Below are 24,233 nucleotides of genomic sequence, written 5' to 3'. Positions count from 1 at the left end.
ACCCAAGTCTAGAAGTAGCTCTTATCACCAAAAAAGGAAGAGGAGGGGCTTCAACCTCTTTAAAGTGTCTCACCAAAATGAGCTACTGGTGACAGAGGGTCAATCTAAATCCGCAAGGCTAAGCTGGTTGGGGATGATGAACAAGGCATGGTGGTCGGTTTCGAGCCATGGATCCGCTGCAATCTCTAGGCACGCTCGGAAAAGAGAAAAACAGGCAAAGAAAAGGAAAGAAAGGAGATGAAGAAGGCTTACTATGATATGCACCCTAGCATATATATATATATATATATATATATATATATATATATATATATATATATATATATATATATATATATATATATATATATATATATATACATACGTTGCTCAAAGAGACAAAATTGGATTGTTGATGATGAAAACCAACAGAGTTCAAAGTTGCTAGGAAAGTGCTGGCCGTGAACACTTCCTCAAGAGACAGGCGAGGAGATTTTCCGATGGTGTTGTTTGATATGTTTGTTCGTGGCAGTAATGACATCATTTATTTTTTACAAGTTGCAGCAAAACACCTTGTACTACTTGCCATGCACTTCGTTTCTCACTTCATTTCTTGGCAAATTCAGTAGGTTGCATGATGTGTTTTCCGAACATGGCCTAAAATCCAAACTAAAAAAAAAAAAAGCGATGAAAATTCAGCCAAGGTAAGGCCTGCATGAGCCCTGGCCCCACTTAATGTTTTTTTTTTTCTTAAATTTACATGTAAATTTTAGAAAACTTCACTTGTTTTATATAAAAATTTCGAAAAATGATATTTTGGCCGTAGTCAAAATTTAGAAACTTGAATTCAGGCCCCCTCATGAAAAAATTCTGGCTCCGCTCCGGGGTTGAACACAAACACCCACCACTCTCGTTTCTTGGAATGATGCTTTTTGGGAAAATATGGTAGCACATTTTTCTATTGAGTGGGGTTATCTACTGCCTAGAAGAGAGTCCAACTCAACCCTGCACCTCCTAGTTTTTTAAGGCAGATTCAATCCCAAGAATGGTGACAATACATCCTTCAACATACATACCCCACCACGTCCCTCTTGAGATATTGCAGAGACATGTTATCCATGGGAATCAAACTGAATATAAACACCTAACACAATTAACCATTGCTTATTTACTTAATTAATTGTTGTAAAGTTTGTGGAAGTAACTCTCTGTTTGTCCCCCAGACCTTGTTCACTCAAAATATGACATCAAGATGTGCTTCATTTTCATGGAAATAAATACACTGAACTTAATTTATAAAAGGAGAGTTCATCTTTTCTCAGCAAAAATGGGAGCAAAGTGTCCAAATGGAGAAGATGCAGTATATATGTCAACAGGATGACCACATCGCATATCCACAGGATTGAGACAGAAGGGCATGGCTCTACGAGGTCCACAAAATTGAAATGCATCAAAATAGAACAAAACAAGATTGAAACGCTATATAATCTGTCTCATGCCTCTGCTTCCAGCAGTGCGCTTGCTATTACTTTCCATGCATCCGACTCCAAGCTGCACTTGATGCGGTGCACATCTAAGCCTGGGCATCGGGTCGGCCTGGCCCAGGCTGGCCCGACACCCGAAAATTGAGTCCACGCTCAGCCTGATACTCAACATCCGAGCCCGAGCCTGGCTGGGTACCCAGGCCGGATGCACAGTCTTATGCGCATCTGGTGATCAGAAGGAGGCCACATGCAAGGCTCCAAGGACATTTCCTGTTGGTAACTCGTGATGGATGCATGGCAACCAGTTGATCAAACAGGTCATCTTTTTTACTGGGGCTAAGCCTGATAGGGATCCAAACCACCAAATCAAGATTTTAAATCTTTACCTTTATTTCTTTTTTCTTTTTTTTTTCAATTGAGCGCTGTTGCTCTATGCAGACAGTTCTTACCAGATTACAGGCATTGAACTGTTGATGACATTCTTCACAGTGGAAGTTAAGCCATTGAGGCCTAAGTCACAAGGATATGGCAAAATCTGTATCGGCATGCCGACACCGGTATGACGATATGCCTGGACACATCTGTTTTGTTTTTTTTTCATAATTTTTGTAGAATTTTGAAGTTTTTTTTTTTCAAATTGTGCATATCTTTTGTGGAATCTTACTATATGTATATATACCTTGCTGTATCCCCATGACCACCACAAGTTTTCAAAATGCTGTATCCATATCCACTCCCCTGTTTCCATGCTCATGCTGGTACCAGTATCCATGTGACTTAGATTGATATCATTCTTCAAGTTTCATACTTCTAATCCACATTTTTTCTGTAAGAAGTAGATAAGGAACATGTGGCTCATACTTTTTCACAGAGTTTGTGTTGAAATTCCCAATTGAGTCCCTCAAAATTGTACTTTTTAAGTCACACTGTCAGCGGCACCGGTGTCATGTCTTCCAGTAGAACTGATTGTCTATGACATTCAGTGACGACATGAATAATAAGAATTTGGTGGCACCTAATCTTAGACGTGATATCCCAACACTTTATCTCTCATGCACGCCGCTGTGATGGTAGAATGCTTCATGCCATAAATATCTTTAATTTTTGGGATTATATTACCGTCAGTTTCATGGCAAAAATTTTCTCAAAAGGGAAAAAAGCACAGCATATGTTTTCAATTGCAGTCCTCTAGAAAATGAAAATTTTGGCTACAAGAGCATGCGTCGAGGGCAGTAACTTTTTTATTTTTCTCTGGATACTAAATAGTAGTTATGAATTTGTTTCGATCTTTAAGACAGACTCATAGAATTCTATATTAGTATTTTTGTCGCCAAACACCCTTATGGAATCTCCTTTGTGTTTGGTTACCATATCCCCAGCGGGCTTAGCCTTAATAGAAAGTGACCTTGTTTACTAACTGGTTGCAACTGCATCCACTATGGGCCTTCCCAACATGATCCATGGAAGAACTCTACTTGAAGCAAAGGATGACATCTCTCTCTCTCTCTCTCTCTCTCTCTCTCTCTCTCTATATATATATATATATATATATATATATATATATATATATATATATATATATATATATATATTTATATATATATTTATATATAGAAAAGAAGATTAAAATCTATCAGATGTGAGATTGTTGCCATATTGTTAAAAATTCAAAATATGATGGTGAAGACACTGTAAACCATCGTTAAAAATGTCATGAATCATAGCTGAGCTGTAAAATGTCATTAATGTTCATTTAACAATTGTTTTTAGTGATAAATTTTTGTTAGCCATTTGGTAACATCCACCATTTTCCTTATATATATGGGATGGATATGTAAAATCTGCCACTAAAAATCATTAGCCCCAAAACACCAGCAACAGTTTATAATGTAGTGACAGTATGATTGTTTCTAAGGTGGTTTTATTGTGTTTTTGGCAACACATTTTAAAATGTTTAGTATGTAGCAACGTCTAGAAGCTGACTGATTCCAATTTTGTACATGTATATGAATTGCCTGATTTTGCTAGATGGCTAAAAAATTAAAAGTTCATTAATGAAATCCCCATAAACCATTGCTGAAAATACCACAAACACCCATTCACCATAAATAATTGCTAATGCTCCTATTTTGAATAATTTTAGTTTTTAATGATTCGGCTATATCTGGCAGCCAATAGGTTTCAATTTCCCATGTGCATACATATATTGCATATGTATGTGTAATAATTTATAGATTTTAGTAAAGGTTCTGCTAAACGGTTTTTGCTATCCACTCCCTTTTGATGAATCATTGAATGATACCTCCGTAATGTACAATTCTCACTATACAATGCAATGCCAAAGAATGTTATGGCAAATTTGAACTAAGTCTCATCCACCACCGGAAATATGAACTAGGATGCTCCTACATTGATTCAAGTCTTAAACACAAGTTTCATCTTTTCTACCTGTCAAAATAATGTATCCATCGCGCTTTCTTCACCTTTCCTTACACTTGATGGGTTTAATATATGTTATCACTTGCCCCCAAGCCAGAATTTTGTCAAATCTCAGACTGAAAAGTTACAATTTCCACCTTGTATCTATGTCTACAAATAATTCCCTTGTATATAGTGGCGATTAATGTTATCTTTTTATGTATCAGTTCTCTTGCATTTGATGTTTGACTAACAGATTCTTGTATAAACCTTTGGGCACCATGTAAGTAAAGTTGAATTTATAGTTTCCTTGCTTACCCCGTTTATTGACGTATTGCATTCTTAAGCTAATGAAATTGCACGTTGCAAGTTATCTACCTCTTCTCTTTATGTACCTTATGCTCTTTAAGTAATCAGCACATGCACTTGCACCTTAAGCTTGTGGCGGAAGCTGAACTGCCATGCTGCATGGACCAATGGAAGGCTGTCCTGTGGTAGTTCTTGCTGAGAAGTTTTTTAAAAAGATTATCTTTTCATGGAATATCAAGAGAAATTCAACCACTAAATCAGAAAAACAAAACTCCCAAATAATGGTGAATATGGTCTCAGCATTCCGGAAATGAGATAATCCATGAACCAAATCCAAATAAGTGGAATTACCTTAATAATAAAAGAATGTTGATGTCATACAATTAAAACAAAACTCATAGTCAATCACACAAGAAATACAAGTAAATCCTAGAAATGTCCTACCTAGATGTTCAAGTTTTCTTCCACAACCTGGCATATTTTTGTCCATTTTGTACATAAATAAAATCTTTGCTGAAGATCCAGATATATACCCTAAACTTTCGAAAAAACTTAGAGGAACCTACAAAACCAGAAAAATGAAGTTAGAATGGTGAACAAGGATGGCAAATCCCTGAAAACTATTTTACCTCTATTCTATTGTAGAAATCCCTAAAACAAGATTTAATTGATGACACTTATATCCGTCACTAAATTTTTGGTCTTCATCGACGTCTCTCTATGGCACATTAGTAATAAGTAAGCTTTAGCTTATTATGATTAAAATTGTCATTATTGTGATCTCGTCACTAAACTACACTACAAAAGCCTAGGAATTACCGACGACTAAAAATATTGGTGAAATGTAGGTAAACATTGATAAAGGTTTTACCAATCTTAACTATCATCGTTGGTGAAGAGTGTGTCGGTAAACATCATCACTGACACACTGTTTCAAGTGCGGTGTAGGTCATCACCGATGTGTTCAACTCATAGGTAAATATTGATTATTACTAACATCTCATCTCGTTGGCAATAGTCTGTTATTTCCAACATCTCGACGAACGTTGGTAAAAATGTTAAATAGAGATATTACCCAACATCGGTCAAAACATATACTAAAAAGACCTGGACGTCGGTAAAACTTTTTACCAAGAATTAACTGGATGTCGCCAACAATTTAACTGACGTCCTCCTATCATCTTTATCGATGCAAGCTTACGCATCGGTGAAAGTCTTTTAATTCTTTTTCACAGTATTACATATTTTTTTCAAAAATAAAAAATAAATGTGCAATATACTTGCTTACATTTTTCATGTATCAAACGAAACAAACAAAATGATTACATGTTCACAAACCGAACATATAAGTATAATAAATTTTCGAACTTATATTATAATACAACTAATTCACTATAATTTGAGGTTGCAAAAAACATAAATAGAAAATGCTCCCATGGTAATCTCATCGTTGAAGTGAAAATCGTACAAAGTTTGATGGTGCCTGTGTGTCTGCAATGAACATTAAGAAAACATGTTAGTTGTTTCAAAAAGGAAGATAAACAAATAAAACTCATTACGTCAAATGAAGTGTTACGTAACTTAGGTCTATGTCACCAAGATGTGCAATAAAATGAATAACTTGAGCTTGAAGTTGAAGAAACTAAAACTGAAGTGCAGAAACTTTATCTTTTTGTAATGCATATTCTGACACCAAGCCGTATCATTTATATTCTACCATGTCTCTCTTGTCCCATCACATTGGAGTGGACGTCATTACTTCTCAGCATATTTTGTGTCCTTTATGACACCATTTCGAGTTGGTTTTTTTATAACAACCCGACCACTCCCAGGCTCGGGCCCTTGGTTCGACGAATCCCGACCCGCCCCGTTGCAGTTTCGGCTCCAACCTCAAAAAGGCTATGAATCAGGACAATCTTCTCATCAATGGCCCCCTTTATAAACCATTGAAGATTCCTCACAATCTTCGATACGGGACTAAACATTTGGGGCATTACAATCCACCCCCCTTAAGGCACACGTGTCCGTGCATGTGGGACCCTATGTAGTGTTGAAACTGGCTTTGATACCACTATAACAACCCGAGCTCGGGCCCCTGGTTTGACGAATCCCAACCCGCCCCCTAGCAGTTTCGGCTCCAACCTTAAAAAGGCTAGAAACTTCATCTCATCAATGACCCCCTTTATAAACCCTTGAAGATTCCTCACAATCTTCGATACGGGACTAAACATTTGGGTTATTACATTTTTAGTTCATCCTACCACATATATCATGAACTCAACAACATATATCATGAAAAACATAGAATTATTCAGACACATCCATTTTTTCGCAATTAAACCCCAACTCTCCAATGATCTTCTTTGCCTCATAAACTGACTTCAATAGTTCTACTCCATGTAGAAAATGCTTTCACTAACAACTCAAACAATAAACCAAAACTTTTGTTGTTCTGCCCATCTTCCCTACTATTTTCCATCTGAGAAGATGATGCATACAGTTATACATAGAACACATCCGACAACAACCCTTAAACATTTTCCACAACTATTTCCAATGCATGTTCATGTGAAATTTTTTGTCATTACATATGATAGAATCGAGGACATCTTAGCAGCATGAGTGAGGACCTTACTGCATCTTACATAAGGACATCTCATTCTTATGTTCACTACCGCATTATGAGTGACTGTATAGTAAAAAAAAATTCTTCACTTCAGTTATAAATTCTAAACGGTCTCTCCTTTTCGTAATCCAAGTTCGATTATCTAACTTTTAATAAGCATGTACAAGCAACTTCAATATGATCAACTCCCTATATTGTAAAAGTTAAAATTTAATCATTTGGTATCTGATCCATGAAAATGAATACTCGTCACGTAGTTCATCATGAAATCTTCCAAACAAGTACCTAAAACAATTTATATAGATAATCCTCTCTTTTAAACGTCATAAATTGATGCCTTTAACATATATGCAACATAAACATCATCTTATCCCTAACTCAAAAATCATTAACAAAAAATTAATTTGCACAATATGATGATGTAACATGCTACATAATTTCTAAATGATGCTACAAGCCAAGCGGTTCAAAAAAATTATAAGTTTTTAATCACTTAAACAATTCGTCAAACACTTACTGGGTGGCTAAAAAGGCTAGAGACCAAAAACATTCAAACATAAAAAAAATATTCAAACGACAAACAATCAAACTAATATTTTGTAAATAATTATATGTATATTTGAATTAAACATGGTTCAAATTTGATGCCAGAATCCTATCATAATATGCTGAAATGCAGCGAGGATACAAATTATGAAAAATTGGGGGTTTTGTTTTTCTATAGAGATTTTATATAATTATTATGTCAAATCGAAGGTACTAAGCTCAACAAACATTCATGCAAAGTTTTATGGCAAAATATTGCCGAAAAACGGTGGTATCTCACTAATAAAATTTGGATATATAACCTACAAACATATTATAATTTAAAATCATACAAAAATAGAAAAATATGGTGAAGAGATTGAGGAACCAACCTTTTCAAACTTCTAACAGTCCAAAGACCTGATGAACACCTATAGTCTCTAGAAAATCACCAGGAGGAGAAAGGGGGGAGAGAAAAGAAGAGAAAAGAGGGAAGAAGAAGAAAGGAGAAAAAGGGTTGAAATGGAGGTAATAAGTCAGGGAAGCCTTTACTTACACATGACATATATTGGTAAAGATACAACTTTAAAACGTATGTAATGTTATTGCAGTAAACATTACCGACGTGGGAGACATGTCAATGAAAATGAAACTAATGATGACTTGATTCAACATGTTGACTAAAGTCGTGTTTTACTGGCACTTGGATTCATGCATGTTTCACTGGGAGATAAGTTTCAATGACGCGAGGGAAGCCAGGTGTCCATAATAATAGATTGATACATGTACTTTTTACCGCCGACTGAAACCAGAGGTGAAAAGTTTTATCAATACGAGAATGGTAACACATCGGTAAAGGTTTAATTTCAATGACACAATAGCTCCACGCGTATGTGAACGAGACATTTGGATACGAACTTCGGTATAAGTAGACTTTTGGATACGCGAATGATGGTAAAAGTAGACTTTCACCGACATGGCATTTTCCACGCGTCGGTGAAAGCTTCTTTTTTTGTAGTGCTAATTTTAAGTGATGGGAAGAAGGGGAAGAAGGAGGCCCATCAGTAAAATTTGGGTTTTTTGTAGTGGGTCTCTGATGCTTTAGTTTGTAGTTGGCAGGTTTAGAGTTTCCTACTTACCATATTATGTCTTCAATCAGAGATGAATCGTTCCTGCTAGAATTGTCCCTTTTGTTTGTGTTGGATGTGCCTTCTTATATGCCCTGCACTGACTCCTATAGGGTGGTGCTTTTTTGTTCATCAATTACTGTTGGTTTATATATGTTGGCTACAACTAGTTTATTAATGGATTGGTTTATGTGCAGACAGTACATCCCCCTACAACCGCTATTATTAAAGGTGCAGCATTGGGTTGTGGACTAGAGCTGGAACTATCTTGTGATCTTTGGATATGTGGTATAAGGTTATTGGCTTATTAGACATTTTTATGCTGGTCCTTGAGGTTTGAAGCCTCAAGTGTCTTGTAGAAAGTCATGACTAAGGATAGAGAGTATTGCACTTGGTAGTACTTTAATTCTGGCACTCTCCTGCAGCATAGGAATAACTTAACCAATTACAGTGATCTTCTATGATATGTCATCCTTGATGACATGACTTCGCACAGTTAAGATTACTTTGAGTGGTCCTGGTTATGCTAGAAATCAGCTTGTGCAATTAAGTGGTCAAGTATTAAGAATGAACTATGTTTAATCTTAATGTGAATTCTCAGGTTCTGCATCCAAATGAGCTTGGTTGGCTACGGTTAAGGACACCCATGTTGTTATTTTTTTTTTTCTTTCTTTTTTTGTTGCATGCTGGTGTCATAAGCTATGTTATGGATTAGAATCCACCAGAATAACCAAAATAATATTATGGTAGAATTATATAAGGGATATGTGATGATAAAAGTTACCTATTTGTAATCCTTTCAAAGATATCCTTGCTTTGCATCTTTGTCACAGGTGAACCTGTTTGCATCAGATGCTGCTAGTGAAAAAGGTTGTAGTATGCTCTGTCGGTCTTCTAGAAAATTGGGCGGCTGACATTTTGGTTGTTGAGGTTCCCATGTCAGGCATGTATTGAAGCTTCAAAAAGACACAGCATTGTTGGAGATGATGGTAATGTTATGCTTAAAGACGTGTAATAGCAAAAAAAACAATGAATGAAACTTGCTACTTTGCTTTTGTCTTTATGTCATTGACTGGATCTGTGTTATTGAGGACTGATATGTAAAACACTCACAACATGATTGTAATTTTTAACGTTTTTGATGATACAAACTTTTCTTTCTTAATGTATGGTCACTCTCTCTCTCTCTTTGGATATATATATATATATAGCAAGAGAAACAGAGAGAAAAAGGAAAATTGAATGATGACTCTAGTTTTCTAGAGTCACTCAGCCATCTAATTTGCACTGTTCAATCCAACATGATGTATGGTTAAAAAAAATAAAGATAAAAATTTGATGGGCAATTTTATCATCTAATATTAATTTACATCTGTTTTCATTGTTTTTCTCTCAACTATCCATCCACTTGCTTTAAATGGACAAGGCCTTGGTTAGATGATTGGATGATTCTGGATTATCTGAGTCATCATTCACTTATTATATATATATATATATATATATATATATATATATATATATATATATATATATATATATAAATAAATTTGACTTTTTAAAGTCACTCAACTATCTAATCCGAGTTATTTGATCCATCATGATGTAAAAAAAACAAGCAAAAAATGTAAGTCTGGCTTTTGCAACCATGATTTTATACGGTCTTCCTGCTTCTGAAATTAGATAATGATTTGGATCGGATACGATTCAGCCATGATCCAGTTATGCTGGATCCTTTTGCTGATCTAACCTTTTACACGTGGTCGGGCACAACTGAGTATCTTATTAGAGAAGTTAAAGCAAAACTACTGCCGGGGAACCATCAATGATATACCTAAACGATATAGGAACGGAAAGCGCATGGCCTGAAAAGCTGGGGGAAAAGGACCAAAGCAAGCTCCACTTTGGCTACAAAGAAATGTCAACACTCTGCCACCATCCTTTGCACATATGCCAAGAATGCTGGTCCCACTTTACTGAACATAAGTAAAGCACTAGTGAATATTTTATATATATATATAAAGAGAGAGAAAGAGATGAACAGTCTGTATACAACATTACAAAGCCAATATATATATATATAGAAAGAGAGACAAAGAGTGAGAGAGTTTGTATTGACAAAGGCAACAAGATGTTTGACTAGTATCAACCAGTACAATCCAGTCATCCAGACCGAAAAAGAGCATTCGGCATACATCTCACGCCACATGAACTAGCAACCACCGACCCAGAGGTGAAATCTTAAACAAAACATGAGATTGGTTTCTTTTAGATACACCAAATTAAGATATATATATATATATATATATATATATACTAATTTAATGTAAATCATTTGTCAGTCCAAGTTGTTTTTATAAAAAAATTAATATTGTTATCACAATTTTTAACAGCCGCTCATTTTTTTATTATTAAAAAAATTATTGAGGTAAGAATGTGACTATCTTTTCAACCAGCAACTGACAAGCCTTGGTTTTACCTCATTGGCTGTGACATTGCCCTAACCGCGAAGATAAGAAAGTGATTTTCTTAATGCATGTTACTCATCAAATAATTCTTAGTCATGTTTATAAGGTTATATTATGGAAAGATACTTTAATAATTATTTTTACCAAGTATAGTTTTTGTACCCTATCAAAGTGGTCCGATACTTACCAATTTCTTATATATATATATATATGTGTGTGTGTGTGTCTAAGAGAGAGACAGAAAGAATCAATTCTGCATACTACAATCTATATGTAAACGTCACATGCATTCGTAACCCATAAGACATCCAGTCATATCAAGGACATAAATTATCCAAATTTGGACGAAATCCAGATCTGTTCGAATTCAATTTAATCTGAATTATTATATAATTTAATTTGGTCGTCTGAATTCATATTAGACTAGCATAAGATCAAATAATTATATGTAATCTGTCAAATCTTTATCAGATCCCAGTTCAACATTATGTTTGAATTCGATTCAGCTATAATACGGCACATCAAATACAAATCCGATTAGTAACCAAATCTGGATTTCTTACCCACATTCAACCAAATGTATTCATAATCAGGTCAATAATTTGGATAATTGAATAATCTACATTCCTAGTGTCAACATATGGCACGCTCTCCTCCCTGTCATACATAAAGAAATGTATGGTATTTATAATTGTACTATAGGGTTGCTTCTATCTCAGTCTTTGCCGCCCGCTCTTTTATTTACTGTAACTTTCATATTTATGTGTATGTTTCCGTGGGTAATATATATAACTAGGTGGCTACTTAGACCATCATATACTAGATTGATGGGAATATATAATATAGGTCGTTGATTCTAGGCTGATCCATCTGAAGAATAAGTTGTAAATATCGAAGACAACCCGCCTTTTTTCAAGAATCTTAAATACTCTATAAGGAACTTGAGAGAGAGATTAAATCGGGAAAGCATATGAGTTCCCTTAAAACAAAATTTCTAGTCACTTTTGAGGGGGGTATTTGGATTCTTAAAAGACAATTTGTTTTTTATATTCGCAATTTAATCTCTATCGTTTGATATCCTTGAAATCAACGGCTTAGATAACTCCAATTAAATTCTGGTGTTTAGGGGTCTGGTAGCTACCTATTTCATGTACTGCCATTGAATATACCTGTCGAAAAACTTAATTTGTATGGTTGTCCAATTCTCCATGGTTAAAAGTTATGTTATTTTCTCTCCATGCAATATTTTGTTTTATAGGCTTTTATAAGTCTTCGCATGTAGAGTCATGTCACACAATAATGTTTAATATGTATTTTTACTGTTTTGCTATTTCTACTCTTAACTATATTTAGAGTTTTTTTTACTGTTGGCAGGATTTTTTTTTATCACAAGAACGCAAGAACAAACAGCAAAAAAATGAAAGACAGAAGATATGTCTTGTCTCTGGTTGCTAAGAATTTGCCCAAAAAAATCTCAAAAAATACTAAATGAAATGTAAATGCAGCGATTTTTGACGGCTTGTAATTTTCCAACGGCATATCCAGACAGGGATATAAATGGGTTAATTGGCTATGCATGGTTTTTACTTTTTGTCTAACTGAATCCAAATCCGATTACTTTAACTAGTTTGATTATCTAACCAGGGGCAGAGCAAAAAAATTTTCATGAGGCGGGTCGAATTAAAGTTTCTAAACTTTGATTAGAGCAGACATCATTTTTTAAAAATTTTATGTATAACAAGTGAAATTTTTTAAAATTTACATTTTAATTTAAAGAAAAATGATGTGGGACCAGGGCCCAAGCGAGCCCTACCTTGACTCCGCCCTTGTATCTGACCCAGTTCAAGTCTTCTATACCCATGTATCCCAGGGCAAAGGCAGGGGGCATGCTCCCCTTGAGATTTTAATAAAAAAAATTAAAATTTCATTTATCAATTTTAAAAATTTTAATTTAAGTTATATAAAAATTTTGAAAATTTATATTTCCGCACTAGTAAAAAATTTGAAACCATAGTTTCATTCCTACAACAAAAATTCCAAGTTATGCTCCTGCATATATCTCTATGGGATGGAAACTATTCGGGGGTGAGTGCTAACAGAAAGCAACCAGATTGAAAGCATGTAGAGTATACAGAAGTTGGTGATGAGGTTAATGCATGCCAGATTGATGAGTGACTCCACCTCAACCACAGAAGTAAGATGAAGTTTCCTTTTGGACCCCGTATTTTGTCTTAAATGTCATGAACAGACATCACTTTTCTTTATAGGTACCAAGTTACTTGTTCTCTTTACAAGGAGCAAATTAAGAGCTAGGAGTTACCCGTTAAGCAATAGCGGAGCCACAGTTGCCCACACCAGCCCCACAAAATCCCTCTACTTCTATATTGAAACTTTAAAAAATATATATGTTCATTTATATATAACACTGAATTCCTGGCTCGCTCCGCCACTGGAGTTAAGATGCAGCTTTCTATTGGGTGGAGCTGTTTGACTTCGGTTTACTACCTTTGAATGTAGCTTTATTCCTCATTCTCCACCATATGCAAAAGTAAGTCATTGGTCTACGTTGAAACTAAAGGAACTAAAAATGATGCGATCTGAAATTCATCGTAAATTCCATCCAGCCTTTTCTTCCTTCTTTTGGCAAAAGCATCTCTATGAATGTAATGCAGATCGCTACTTTTACAAGAATTAACACTTTACTTAGGTGTATGGATTCTTTAAAAGTGTTTGAGAACGAATGGCATGGAATTGTCGTAAGGATTCTTCTCTCAGGCAATCATGTTCTTCATCAAATTAGAACAACATGAAAAGTAAAAGCATCTATTCTTGGCGAACGGTTTTTGCTGTCACGAGTTTGCAAAAGCATTCATGAATCTTATATGTCGGAGCCAAAACAGCTCAGTCATCCATAAGAGGGAAAGGCTTGAAAACCATACATGCACCAGCAGCTCAGTCAATATATTTGATTTAGATTTGACCAAAATTTTGAATATGAAAAAAAAAATAACATCCGATTTAGAAATTGGATCTGATTCGAATTTAAGAAATACCATTGATCAAATTTGGGTTCGAATTCAATTTTGAACATCCATAAGATTTGGATCTGATTTAGTTTTGAACAGGTACAAATGACCTTACACTTTAAAAAGAGTTCAAAATTCAGATTGGGATTCGGATGTTCATGTGAAATTCAGACTGTGAAACCGAAGTTTGAATTTGGATTCGGATAAGGATTTTGTATTGAAATCTGAATTCGAACCGAACACGTGAATATTTGAAAAAGCAGAGATATAATTAAATTGTATATGAGATTTTGATCCATTGACATCCATATTCACATTTAAAATTATTGAAAAAGACGTTCGTTGATGCAGAAGTTGAAACGAAACATAATTATTTATCACATTGGGATCTATTAACATCCCTATCCTCATTTGAAACTATTGAAAAAGACGCTCCTTGATGCAGAAATTGAAGCGAAACGTTGGTCTCGGTCAGAAATTTTTCTTTGGGATGAAAGGGACACATTAAGACGCGAAGCATATCATATTCTGTTCCATTTCATCGTTGATATCCGAGTATGTCGACATACTCTGCGTGAAACAGAGATCGAGGTGGGTCCCACTTTTTCCTTTTACCCTGTGATCGCAATGTCGACATGCTTTCTTGATCATCAATTAAATACGCCATGGCCCAACCATATTAAGGGGAGCGCCGGCCATGAGCGCCACCACTTCCCCCCTTGTTCAAAATCACATCCATGGAGCATCGGGACGGAGTTTAATGCTGGCGCCGGCGAGAAGGGCCGCCGGAGAATAATCAGGTGAAGTACCGTGAGAGAAGAAGGATTAATGGAGCGGTGGTTCCATTCTCATTGTAAGCTTCTAATCTTCCTCTTGTTAATGCTACTTCGGCCTCCCAATATTGCTCTTGCAATATCAAAAGAAGATGATGGGGAGCACTCGTGCCGACCAAGCGAGTCGGGAAACTGTAGGGACTCAGATGCAGCCTTCAAGCTGAAGATGGCGAGCATGGCGGCGATCCTCGTTGCAGGGGGAATCGGCGCATGCCTGCCGATCGTTGGGAAATCGGTCCGGGCGTTCCACCCGGAGAGTGACGCCTTCTTCATGATTAAGGCGTTCGCCGCGGGAGTCATTCTCGGCGTGGGGTGCATGCATGTGCTGCCGGACGCCTTCGGCAGCCTGGGATCGCCGTGCCTGAAGGACGGCAACTCATGGGCTGCCGATTTCCCTCTCGCCGGATTCATTCTCATGGCGTCCATCGTCGGCACGCTCATGGTTGACACGCTTGCCACAGGATACTTTAAGAGGTCTGAACTTAGCAAGGCTAAGCCAGTTGGGGAAGAACAAGACATTGAAGGAAACAAGCTGCAGACGGCGGCTACATCCGCGTCCGGCCACGATATTAATCATGCACATACGCACACCAGCCACGGCCACGCCCATGGCTCGGTCATGGACTCCCATGACGACGCCTCCCTCCTCCTTCGACACCGCGTTATATCTCAGGCATGTCTGTCCACCCTCGCTTCCCTATTTAACCATACAATTGGACTTCAACATGCCTTTTTTCATTTCACAATTAATTAATTTCTCATTTCTTTCTCTATTATATATATATATATATAATCTTGACGATGAAAACCACGGTGGGTAAGTTAATAGTTGGGAAGAATAAAAGGGGGTGGTGTCATTTATGGAAGAGTACATTGTCGGGAGTTTGAAGTTTGTTTAAACTGTTTACACAAAGCACCTTCAAATTTTACTGGCAGGACAAAGACATTTTTAGTTGAGTTTCTCTCGTTTAACAGTGCAGAAAAATGGAATTCGATTAAGCGCATTTTTGTCATCCTATGATCAAAATTGGAACGTCCTCCTGTAATTTTTTCTAAAAAACACAAAGAAGCACAGTGCCCTTACGATTGTACTCTAGCTAGATTTCTAAAAGCCTTTTGATGGCCAGAATAAAGGAATAAACTGTTCATACGTTGAATCGATCATGTTCTTCATTGAAAAGTTAGCGAAAGTATAACGATGTCCATTGCAAGATAGGAAGAGGGCCCAGTGGAACTTCGAAAAGCTTCAAAAGTGACATGAATTCCTCTATGATAGGGGAATAAAGGAAACCATGCAAATGAACTTTTTCCTAACCCCTATGTTTTGGGGACCACATTCTTATTTATAGACTTATGAGGATCCATATGACGGTTTTGTCAATCATAAATTGGATATGGATCCCCTTTGATTTTTATACATATTTGATCCACACTAAATAAGATGGTACATACCTAACCTTATTCGATCTATCTATATATAGAGCCTGTAATATACTTGACAAATTGTAGGGCCACCATATAGATTTCTGACAATGATAACTTTCTTTTTACCATTCACTTGCCTCTCTTCCAAATATGTACACCGTCCTTGAGAGCCTTTTATATTTCACGGCATGTGGTGGAGGACTGCTGATCGGATTATCACCGGCCGGTGAGTAACCATTTTAATGTGAAACACCTTAAGGAAACACGGGATTTTAACTGCTGATGTGCTTTCCTTAGCCGGCTGATGAGGCAGAAGCCGTGGCTTTCAAGTGGTGCTTCACATTAAGAGGGTCACTCTCACTCGCCAGGTGATTTGATCACTTGATCATCTGCATCTCCACAACCAAAATTATGATTTAACGTGAAACACAAAATGAAGTACCTTCTGCCTCTGTTTCATCTTACGCCTGTTCTGCTATATCTTCCGAGTCACTCTTTGGGTAGTTATTAAACCAAAATTCTCTAGTTTGACACGAAATTTTGGCCGTCAGTTTTGTTAGCCCTCTTTGTTGTTCAAACAAATTGGATCAATCAATTCTGTAACACACAACTTAGGATTTGATGCTACATTCAAAAGATGGAGGTTGATTTGGTGCTCATTTGTAACTATAAACCCACTTGTAAAACTTTGAACTTTGTATGGTTTAGTAAGCAGTTTAAATAAATCTGTTGATACGTTCGAAGTAAATTCTTTGCAAATATTGGCTGACTGACGTAGAAAGACATAACTTGATGTGTTTTATTTTTTTTTTTTTCCCTCTCATTGAGTATACACGCTCCAAAAATCGAATTTGTGTTGAACTAGACATTGAATGTCGAGGAGTTCTTAATACCAACACAAGCATGTGTCTGAAATAAATAAAATAGTAGCATGAAGGCAATTAGATGGATTAGATTATGAACTTCTGCAGCTTCTGAGCTTAATTTGAAGGGACATTAATTTGGCAGGTATTGGAGTTGGGCATCGTTGTTCATTCTGTTATCATTGGGACTTCTCTGGGAACATCTACGAGCCCCTGCATAATTAGGCCATTAATCGCTGCTTTAAGTTTCCATCAGTTCTTTGAAGGGATTGGTCTCAGCGGATGCATACTTCAGGTAAATTGCTGTAAAAGATCCCAATTGTCAATGGCAAAATCTCTGAAAAAATTTTGAGTGATGAAGCTCGAGGCATAAGAAGCCATACATGTGGTGTAGTCCTCTCAAGGCTTTCAAGTTGAAGGAGGTCAAAAGTTCATAGTCATCTGAGCATCTTCTGCTGCTGCAAGGCTAAAGCAGTCGAAGCGCTTTGCTAATGAATGAAACAGGGGATCCTAGCCATTTTACAGCTCACAGTGTTGACATGTTTCCTTGTTTAATCTCCCCTGAATCCCATCACCTATGTCAGCATAACGTTTTTCTCAAAATATACTGGCAACTGAGTGATTTTGGACTGGCGGAGCAGTGTAAGGCCGGTCCTCAGTTCAATTTGGTGCTGGAGTGCTATTCCTTTTCTGTCCTGAGTATGATCTCTGAAGTCTGAACTACTGGAATTTGCCATATCCCAGGGCATCCAGACGTCTTGATCCCTCATTCCAGTCAACTAAGAGACCCCACAGAGACCAATAAAAAGAAAAAAGCAGCAGTCTCCCCATATAGATTGATTCCACAATTTTATTATTCCCCATTTATTTAGAACTTTCCTTTGGAAACCAAGTGGTTCTTTTGACTAATTATATACTGCATAATATTGTCAGGCCAAGTTCAAGAATGGAGCAACAGCCATGATGACCATATTTTTCTCTCTCACAACGCCCATAGGCATAGGAATAGGCACAGGCATTTCTTCTGTGTATGAAGGAGAAAGCCCAACTGCACTGCTTGTCCAAGGGGTTCTCAACTCTGCATCTGCTGGAATCCTCATCTACATGGCTCTCGTTGACCTCTTGGCCGCTGATATCATGCACCCCAGAATGCAAGGCAGTGGGAAGCTTCAACTCTTGTGCAGCTTCTTCCTTCTTCTTGGGGTAACCTCTATGTCAATCTTGGCAAAATGGGCGTAAGTAAAGCAATGATCACTAGGGCTGCTATAACTAAATAACCACCTGCTGGTTCAGAATTCACAAGCTAAGAAACGCTTTCTAGCCAATCTGTCAATTGTGCAAATGCAAAAAGCTTATGTGTGTATATGATACTGTTTCTAGCCAATTGCTTTTATTGTGGTTTAACTCAAAACTTTCCTACGGAAATCAGGAGTCGAGCGCACAAGCAGCAAGGGTCATGTTGCTTGTAGACTCACCTCAGTTGAAGGTTACTGTTAGCCATAAAAGTACACCTATCAACACACCCATGCTTTGCTTTCAAACTGTTTCTGTTACTTTTGTCCGGTTTCAATCAATTTTCTTACAAAAAAAACCAATCAGTAACAATTATGAACTGACTAAGGCCCGTAGTGACCGTTTGTACTATCTCATGCATCTAATTCAAAAATTGGTTTAGATTCATTAAACACTTTAAAAAGTATTCCAAGAATCTGCCCCATTTTGAGGGGCAGATACATGTGACAGTAACATATTGTTACTGTTCCCAAACAGCCCGTCGTGTTCACTCCTAAGACAAGGAACCTTCGGATAACTGAAATTAGTTTTATGATCACTCAACCTACCGACATCAACCGCTCTTCCAGTTGATATATTGACTACTACGGATATACGTCTCAGTTCGCATAATCCAGTCAATTTTTGCATAACATTTAAGTCAGATATCCTTTAAACAGGAAAAAGAAACCGAATACTGCCAATGAAAAAAAAAATTTGTGGATACCATGTAGAAGCTTGAACTATAACTCGATTGCCAATAACCCTTGAATGTAGTGTATCATCAAAGCCAGATTCCCATGCAAGTCCTGAACTCAAGTATTTGGAAGCCAACTTCCAACCAGACAGACTTTGATTTTTGTCGACGCTTTCTGATGGTTCAAATGAAATTACTACTAAAAAACAGTTGGGCACTAATCAGCTTGAGTTGCAAGCATTCTCATGATTAATTTGCTTTCTTCTAATTGGTATAAGCATGGGGTGACGATGAGCTCATGTCACACCTTATGAGTAGGGATGTCAATGAGTTAGATTTAGATCAAGTGTACTATTCATTCAATTTTTCGAATGTTTACATATTCGAATTCAAATTCAGATACTTTCCACCATATATTAATCTAACCTTTAAATGCACAATTGAGTCTGCTGGCCTTCGCTTTCACAGATACCAGAATGTCGTTAATCTAATATGTACGTGTGATTCATGTGACAGCAGGAGATTGAATTAATTTATTAGTAAATTAGTTATAAGAATTTTATTATTGAAAATATATATGGCTAAATAATGAATATATACTTATTATCCAATCCATATTTATTTATAATTGAAACAAAAAACTGATCTAGTGTCGTTCCTTGAAACCAAATCTGATCCATGTCGGACGTTTTTTATATATCAAACTTATTTAATGCAATTGCCATGGATATTCAATCCAAATCTAATTCATTGACATCCCTATTTGTGAACTGAGGAAGCAGATTTGAACCAATTTGGGTAAGATGTGCACAAAGCCCAATGAGCTTTTGATTCATATAATTCATTGCGCACTCATACACACTTAGGTAGGGTTCCAGTATATAAATTTCATCATACCAGATAATTTTTAACACCTATTACCGATACTAACAAGCAATCACAGATTTGTATCACTTGTTTACTATATTATGCATAGATTAAATGTACCTCAATTCTTTGTATTCCACTGTGGGCAATTCTTCCACGATAAAATCCAGTAAGTGAGATTTCTAGTAAATGTTTCCATAATCGAAGAACTAACTCATTGATATATCGGGATCTCAAATGTTGTCGAATAGATAAACTTAAAAGGCCATTAAGTTCCATGAAATGTTGCTGAAACCACTACAAGTTGATCCAGCACCATAAACAGTTAATGCTCTTGTAACAACTGTTTTTCAGCAAAAGATGTTAAACTTTAGTCATTCAACATCTAGCATTCGGACGATTTGAACTTCCATGTATACACACACACATAGAGAAATATATGCCTGTGGCATCGGCTTAAAATGTCCCAATTAATGAATTTAGTGATCAAAATATAATGTTACTTAAATTGTTTAATAGACTCGCACTATTACAATATGCATAAGAAATACACGAGACATGAAAAAAAAAGTAACTGCTCATACTACATTTGAAACGAGGGCACATCAAAACTTGGACAACTTCTATATGTGTGTCTATATGTGTGTATGTGTACATGCGCTCAATTTAAGATTAGTTTCTCGCCTCCTAATTTTCCCTCTTTTTTCATGTTGTTTCTAACCATTTCACTGCTCCAAGAACTCATAATCAATTATAAAATGAGATTAATTTTTACAATCTTTCTCTCCTTAAGATTCACCGATCTCAAGGTGGAGAGAATGGTTAGGAGAAGTAAAAAGAAAGATAGAAAGAGAGAGAGAAGAGGGTGAAAAAAAAAAGTTCAAAAATAGGTCGAAACCGTACTTGGAAAAAAGGAATGTATTTTCAAGACATCAATCTCAACGGCAGACTCTCTGTGTGTGATCATGCTACTGCAAACATGGTGCCACCCTAATGTAGGTAGTCACCACTGACCAGAGGTCCAGCATAAAAAGATCCAACCTTTATGTTTAACATTGTCTGCTTATTAACTTCGATAATTTCATTTTCATGTCTTCCATTTTCAGTATCTTAAAAGTTTATTCATGTGCAATAGGCGCTGACAGAACTTAGACATACTAGGGTCAGATTAACATTTGATTGCTAGAATCACACTCAAAAGTACTGAAAGAAAAGGAAGGTAACAAAGCCTGAGATCAGAGCTCAGCCGCTTCCGACCATGTCAAGATTCCCTGATGCAAATTTTTCTTGCTTGATTTAATATTTTAAGTTTATCAAAGAAAAACAATCTGGGAAAGTCAGTAAACAAAATCAACAACAGTCTGCCAAAGATAGAAATCTGGGTTTCACGCAGCATGATGGACAGTAAACATATCTGAATAAAGCATCATTCTTTGGATGAAACTCCACCTAAAAACTAGACGTAGTAACTCCAAAAGATCAAGTTGCCCAGAAGTGGGATGTAATTTACGAATTTGGTTTAACCAAGTAACGTTGTGTCTTTTACTGTTCGAACATTTCAGTTCCCTTCTCCCCTAATTACAAATATGCTAAAAATCCTGGTAAATCATAGAAATTGATGAATTGGATTACACATTGCATACAGATAATAAGCTGATAAATTGAAATTCAGAGTCACAAACTGAGGGCATAAACAGAAAGAAAAAGAATCATGGATTGGACGCAGATCAGGAAAAATAAGAAATTTGATAAGATCCATAGAGGAAGGGGAAAAAACTGGCTAGATGAAAGAGAAATGTTAATCAAGATAGGCCACACCCACATTTGGATGACCAAAGAGTACCTCAATATGTGTGTGTGTGTGTGCATGTCTATATATATGTGTGTGTCTATATATATATATATATATATATATATAAATGGTTTTAACGGGCCCATAATGGGACTGGTTTTTCCATCCCCATTTCCTCTCTCTCTCTCACCTACATTTTCTCTCCCCTCTTCTTTTTTTCCACTTTCTTTTGACTACCACCCTAGAATTGGTGAAGACCAGGAAGGGGAGGATATATGGAAAACCAGTCCCAAAATAGGATTGGTTTTACTTGTTAGGAAAAGATGTTATAGAAATTACTTGTCAACAATATGTTTACTACACATAGAATATTGTTAATCCACTTGTAGCAGTTAGTAATCAAAACGATAGCTAAACTGGTGTATTAAATTCAATAGAAACACAGTAGCTGAACTGGTGTATTAAATTCAATAGAAACACAGTAGCTGAACTGGTGTGTTAAATTCAACGGAAACATGGTGCCTAAACTGGTGTGTAGAATTCAATAAAAACTCTTATTATTCACGTTACACAACCACAACAGATTTACAAATATAGTAAAACAACGAACAAGTCAAAAGTCTCAATTACTAAGATAAAAATGACATTCATAAGCTCATGATGCATGCGAGAATGGCTTTTCAAAAGAAATTTTAGTTTCATTCTCTGGACAAAACTAGACTTGTCAAATTTTACTGATTCCAACACCGGACAGATATGGACATGGATACATCAATATATACATATATATATATATATATATATATATATATAGAGAGAGAGAGAGAGAGAGAGAGGATCTGCTTCCTCCCCCATCCTCAACGAGGGGGGGGGGACCCAGCCTCCCCCTGCCCCAACATTAGTAATGCTTTTCTTTTTATTTTTTTTACTATTTTTGAACGAAATAAATATGGGCCGCCAAACAGACCGGCAACAACTGTTGAGACCCTCGGCTAGAGAACATGTGCCAGGAAACACGTCCTCTAGATATAATATATGTACATTTCCCTTGGTCAGCCATGGGCTGCCAATGTAGGTACCACATCGCTAAGTACAGCCTTCCCATACAAACCTCACAAAGTTTCTATATTTGGAACCCTCATTAGTGTTACATATTAAATATACAAAATATTGATAAAAAATTGGTGCATCCAAAGCAACTCATGTTAGGGATGATACCAGCCAATCAGTTCTTTTCTGTAATCTAAACTTGTAGAAATAATTTTGCATTTTATAAAGGGAAATATACACTAAGTCATTTATCAGGTTTAAATATGTGTTTCTGAATAATTAAAAAAAACAGCTCTTATACTGCTAGATTTAATGGTAAAGGAACAAGGTCATGTACTATTACTTCGCACTATAACATGTGTCATAATGCACAAGCAATAACACATTAGCATGCTTGGATTAGGTTAAAAGCAGTGCAAGTGCAATGTTTGAAGTGTGTGGTTTTGCCTCCCATATTTTTGTGTGTGAGAGCACATTACCATTGCTTGCAAATGTAATCTAGTTGGACTTTCTTACTTTTCCAGTTTTCCTATATCTCACAAAGGATCTAAAGAAAATTGTACAGTGAATCCAAACTAGGTTCAAGTTGAAGGGGAACTAGGATTTTGCTCGCAACAAATCACTGCTCAACTTTTAAAAGTTAACAATAGACAATCAACTTTTGGGAAATTTTGAAAGAGATGCCTACTGACAAAAAACATTAATTTTGATACGAAATGACAAAAAATAGCACTCCTAAAAGACAAAAATACCTTTCCTTCTTACGAGGTACCTTATCATTTGGTATAAAAGAATAATGTCTTTATGTTAGTAGGCAACTCTTTGAGAATTTCAAAAGTTGATACATGTTCGTTAACTATTAAAAAATTTGGTTTTGGCAAATTTTAGGCATCTTTTTGTAATTTTTCTTTCTTTTGAATTTTAACAAACAAAGAATTGTAGTAAATACACACACCCACAGCAAGATCAATGAATGTGTGTTAGATTACAATTACTCAAGAGTTGATCTCCACTAGACCAATAGATAAAGTCTGTATACCAGATTCAAACAAAAAATGAAAAATTTCATTGCATTACAAAATACTGGGCCAAATATATATACATACAAATATGAAACCCACACACACACACACACACACACACACATACACACAGAGAGAGAGAGAGGTGTCAATGGTCTAGATTTATCCTTATTTACAATTTCACATACAGACACACAAAAGACACCAGACAAATACTATATCCATTAGGAACCTTGCTAATGGTTGTAGCTATAGGTGCTATGCAAGACCTGATATCTTTTAGGTGAATGGTGGCGTTCAGACTTCAGAGACAAATAGAGCACCTTTTATGCTCCTTCTTGGAGAGAGTATACACAAAAGAGGATAAGAACATATATAAAATATTTAAGACTGTGCAGCAGCAATAAAGAAAAAGGCTGAAGAAGAAAAAGGAGAACCAATGAAGAAAAAAAT

General features: G+C 36.2%; 1 protein-coding gene and 1 pseudogene across 1 annotated transcript; one reads left to right on the top strand and one right to left on the bottom strand.

The window, feature by feature from the left end:
• Window positions 1-10,836: 10,836 nt before the first annotated feature.
• On the bottom strand, window positions 10,837-10,979 carry LOC116265101 (U4 spliceosomal RNA; annotated as a pseudogene).
• A 3,637-nt stretch (window positions 10,980-14,616) lies between these two features.
• LOC116264712 (zinc transporter 8-like) lies at window positions 14,617-18,443 on the top strand. The gene is made up of 3 exons (XM_031645070.2): window positions 14,617-15,465; window positions 17,226-17,375; window positions 18,014-18,443. Exons 1-3 carry the CDS (start codon window positions 14,788-14,790, stop codon window positions 18,317-18,319), a joined length of 1,134 nt encoding a protein of 377 aa, XP_031500930.1. The 5' UTR covers window positions 14,617-14,787; the 3' UTR covers window positions 18,320-18,443.
• The last annotated feature ends 5,790 nt before the right edge of the window (window positions 18,444-24,233 follow it).

Source organism: Nymphaea colorata, chromosome 11 (assembly GCF_008831285.2).
Source record: "Nymphaea colorata isolate Beijing-Zhang1983 chromosome 11, ASM883128v2, whole genome shotgun sequence".
Taxonomy (NCBI): Eukaryota; Viridiplantae; Streptophyta; class Magnoliopsida; order Nymphaeales; family Nymphaeaceae; genus Nymphaea; species Nymphaea colorata.
The sequence above is the reverse complement of the archived record's forward strand: the minus strand, read 5'-3'. Positions and strand labels throughout refer to the sequence as shown.